Here is a 4,431-nt window from a genome sequence, read left to right on the forward strand (position 1 = left end):
AACCATACCCTTAGGTGTTTGGGCTCAACGCGTATCTTAGTCCAATTAAGTTGGGTCTGGTATTTCTAACCCACAAGTGTTTGAGCTCAAAACATGACTGAGTTCAAGGGTTTAAGGTTCTCATTTTATCTTTGACCATTTCATTCATAGCTTTTTCAAGGAAAAAGGGTTTATGTAAAATATGTTGATTCATCGGTTATAATTTAGTGTAACAAGATTATTTTCATCTTAAAAAATGTCTTGAATCATTTTATCTATGTTAATGCATTTAAAAAATTATTTTTTTTAAATATAATTCAAGCCTCAAATAATAAATATAATATGAAAAATAAACTCATCAAAACAATTATTTTTCAATCGTACAAGGATAAATAAAATAAGAGCTAGAAATATTGTATTTAATTTAAGAGAGTAGGATAATATATATATATATATATATATATATATAGAGAGAGAGAGAGAGAGAGAGAGAGAGAGGTCATGGTGGTATTCCTATAGTCTAGAGCACACAAGATTCCCACCTCTCCTTCCACACTATTTTTAAACAAGGATAAGAAAAGTTCTTTCCTTCCTTCCTTCCTTCCTTTTGTTATCCATCGTATTTCCCTCTCCTTAGGTCTTTCTCCATTTTCTTCTTCACTGAATGACCAAGAATTCTCCTTTCGAACATTGAATTACAAAAACACAAGAGATATGCCACTCTCTGCTATAAATCAATTTTGCTATCCCACCCCATCGCTTGTCAAGACCAAAACCCCCGCTTCTTTAAAATGCAGTTTCCTCTCAAAAAGCCCACCTTTTCCCCTCACAAAAACAACCCCTTTAACCCTCAACAGAAACCGAAAGTTCAGCCTTTCCATTGTGGCAATGAGCATGGAAGCTGGGGTTGGTGTTATGGGAACTAAACTTGGAATGATGACTTACTTTGAGCCTAATGGGAAAGTGGTTCCAGTTACCGTGGTTGGTTTTAGAGAAGGAAATATCGTGACCCAAATTAAGACTGATGCTACTGATGGGTATGATGCAGTTCAAGTTGGGTATAGGAGGGTTAGGGATAAAAAGCTGACTAAGCCTGAAATGGGTCATTTGGAGAAGGCTGGAGTTATACCTATGAGGCATTTGCAGGAGTTTAGGCTACAAGGTCTTGATGGGTTTGAGATTGGACAGAAGTTGTTGTTTGAGGAGCTCTTCAAGGAGGGTGATCTTGTTGATGTCTCCGGGACAACCATTGGCAAGGGTTTTCAAGGTTTGTTTTCTGGTTCCCCCCTTTTTTCCCTTTTTCGGTTTGGGTTTATTTCGTTCTTGATGTTGAAATTTTAATGGTCTCTTTGGTGTTTGATTGTGTGCTCTGACATACTGATTAATTTAATATATAAGTTGGAAGAGAACTCAAATGGCGGGCTTTTGGTTATGTTTAGACAACAATTTTAAAAATGATTTGATGGGATGTTCCGTCGTACTTTTGTTTGAAATATTGTGTTAATGGACTGTGGAGATTGAAAACTACATAGAGTATTGTGATTTCAGGAAATCCTGAAATACGACGAGTTGCAGTTTAATGGGGTAATCGGTGCCACTGTAGATAAATGTTGCGTGTTATGTGATGAGGGATGACATGCGGTGCTAAGAAGTTATGGTTTGTGTTTTTGTTTTCTGGAACAAGTTAATGTGATTTAACTCCAAGATTTTTGTCTCTAGCCACAACAGCTATGTCACCCTTGATCAATTTTGCACACCAAACTGATAATTCTGTGCAGTCAGACTGCTGCATCATGCCAATGTCACATATTCGTGATGGTATCTTTGTCCCTATCCAATAATTTCTCATTCTTCATTAATCTGTCAGAAAAGTGCATATTCCTTTTGTCATCAGAGTGATTGTGAATCAGGAGGAGAACTGGGGACTTTATGGTGTTATAACGGGATAATTCTAAGAGATAAATGTAAAATTTTGACTATAATTTTTAGATGACAATGTGAATACAAGGAAGCTAATTTGTTTCTCGCCTTCTAAATGCGTGCACACACGGATAGATAGAATAATAGATGTCGGTTATTTGATTCTAGATTGTAAAGATGTTCATATCGTAGTGGGTGTATTAACCTAATGTATGATACCAAAAAGTTCGATGAACAGTAGGGCAGTTGGGAGATATGTCATCAGCTTCTACCTCCTGCTGTTGGATTTTTGTCTACTGATCGTGACTGTTTCAGACTCCTTGAGTTCATTTGTTAACCCGCATCGGTTAGAAAGATCACATCCAGTCGCTTGAATTCACCAATGCATCTTTCATTCGTCTTTCTGTTGCTTTAACCTGCTTAAATGGGTACCTTTAAAGTAGTTTTTTTCTAATTTACATGGGTGGTTGGACACAGTTCTTATGCACCCTGAAATGATCGTCTCCAGTATTCTTAGATATGCGAGATAATCATATTTACCCACTGAACATTCTTCAGTGTATTATATGGGGGCATTTTTAAAAGGCTTCACTTGCTTCTACTGCTTGAGTGTTTCAAGATTAATTTGCTATGCCTTTCATTTAATTTGAAGAACCTCATGAGATAAAAGTGTCCCTCAGAAGGCAGATTTGAAGCTTACAAGCGTGTTGGTATCAAAACTATTGACAACTTGTAGAATGATAACTGGTTTGGGGATTAAACTTTTCATCAGCTCATTTCCTGGTTCTACCAAGGCTTTCTTGGAATGGGGCCAGCTTTTATTAATGGGATTCTTGAAAGTTTACCTGCTTGCTAATGTGGTTTATTATGATATCCACTAAATTAACCCCAGCTGTAGTGAATTCGAGTTAATCAAGGCTTAAGTAGTTTGATCTTTAATAATAATAATAATAAAAAACCCTCTAAATGAAGCATTTCCCCCCTCGAATCAGTACTTACAAGAATGTGTAAACGTGTCCTTACTTGGTGTAGTAATGCAGGTTTGTTGGGAAAATGTGACAGTCTTTTGTAAATGGTAGCAGTCATAGTAAATTGTTGTCCTAAACTTGCAATGTTATAACTTATAACGAGCTCATGGTTTGTGATGTATGATACACAATCTGTTAGGCCTCTGCTTAAGATTGGTGCTGGCTGCTGTTACTTTTTGCACTGTCCATAATACTGTGGTTGCCATCTTTTATTGTATCATGTTTGTATGGTTAGTGATCAATTTTAGTTTTGTTTTCCATTCTCTTTTTCATTCATTTGAGCAGTGTGTTTCTGATGTACTGATAATTTAAAATTCCTTTCAAGCTAATATCCGTTTCCTTCTTTTTCCCAATTTCACTCAGGTGGTATTAAGCGTCACAATTTCAAAAGGGGTCCGATGTCCCATGGTTCCAAGAGTCATAGAGCTTTGGGATCCATTGGTGCCGGAACAACACCAGGTCGTGTATACAAGGGGAAGAAGATGCCTGGCAGGATGGGTGGGACCAAGACAAAGATCAGAAAGCTCAAGATTGTAAAGATTGATAATGATCTTCGTGTTGTGATGATCAAAGGTGCCCTCCCTGGTAAGCCAGGGAACCTTCTACGAATTGCACCAGCTAAGATTGTTGGTAAAAACATACCAAAGAGTTAGCTCTCCCTGTAATTTTTCGTTAATGCATTGCCAATGACAGAAGCCAATGCAACTTTCTTTTGCCTGTTAACATCATTCGGTGCTTCCTTGGGTATGTGCTTTGAATTCACAATTTTGAAACGCCTCAGGGAAGGATGTTTCCTGACTATCAACGCTATTTTGAGATGATAACCCCTTGTTTCTACTATCATGTGAAGGTAATCAAGTTACCTAAATTCAAAACTATAGTCTTGCCAACATTTTTTTTATAACTGCACATGGAGGATTGGAATGACAAAAATGTTTACATTTAGGAAGAAAGGCCACTCTTCATTCCTACTGATCATCAACAATTTAGAGACAGGTAGTTTACAGGAAAGCCTGGTCTCAACTGTGATGTCGCGCCAGCCGAAGGGGAATCTTTAAGATCAACGGGGTGCGGTAGGTTTATTATTTTCTGCCCCTCTTGTGTAGGAGGGAAATGAAGAATTCTGTCCCTACCCTCCAGGTAATACTAGGTTTTTTTAACACTTTTTAACCCGCGTTACGCCGGCAGGCAGGAACCTTAAAAAAAAAAACCATAGAGATGTTAGAACGTTAAGAATTTGATATATAATAGAAAAAATCTTTCTAAAATATTAGAGGAGATGATTTATTTTTAAAAAATATTAAAAAGTTGATAGACTAGATTGACTCGGATCAGTTATATATTAATTCGTGATCTGGTATATGAGCTCATGATAACTCTATATAATCCAAATAAAACAAATTAAAAAATCTAATTCTAATTAATTAAATATTTAAAGTCTTAAAAAAAACTCATTTAAAGAAAAGATCCTAAAAAAATACTCAAACAAACCTAGATTGGTGGC

The 4,431-nt window shown here is 36.6% G+C and overlaps 1 protein-coding gene across 1 annotated transcript; it reads left to right on the plus strand.

Annotated features, from left to right (window-relative positions):
• Positions 1-519: 519 nt before the first annotated feature.
• Positions 520-3,767, plus strand: LOC7493861 (50S ribosomal protein L3, chloroplastic). Its single transcript, XM_024584196.2, has 2 exons — positions 520-1,246; positions 3,291-3,767. The coding sequence occupies exons 1-2, from the start codon at positions 694-696 to the stop codon at positions 3,578-3,580; spliced, it is 843 nt and encodes a 280-aa protein (XP_024439964.2). The 5' UTR covers positions 520-693; the 3' UTR covers positions 3,581-3,767.
• The last annotated feature ends 664 nt before the right edge of the window (positions 3,768-4,431 follow it).

This window comes from Populus trichocarpa, chromosome 13 (assembly GCF_000002775.5).
Source record: "Populus trichocarpa isolate Nisqually-1 chromosome 13, P.trichocarpa_v4.1, whole genome shotgun sequence".
Taxonomy (NCBI): domain Eukaryota; kingdom Viridiplantae; phylum Streptophyta; class Magnoliopsida; order Malpighiales; family Salicaceae; genus Populus; species Populus trichocarpa.

What these genes read in the sequence shown, in the direction of transcription:
- LOC7493861 (XM_024584196.2), top strand. Translation starts at nt 694, where the DNA reads ATGCCACTCTCTGCTATAAATCAATTTTGCTATCCCACCCCATCGCTT. An exon ending in CATTGGCAAGGGTTTTCAAG is followed by an intron (nt 1,247 to 3,290) that starts GTTTGTTTTCTG and finishes AATTTCACTCAG; the next exon opens with GTGGTATTAAGCGTCACAAT.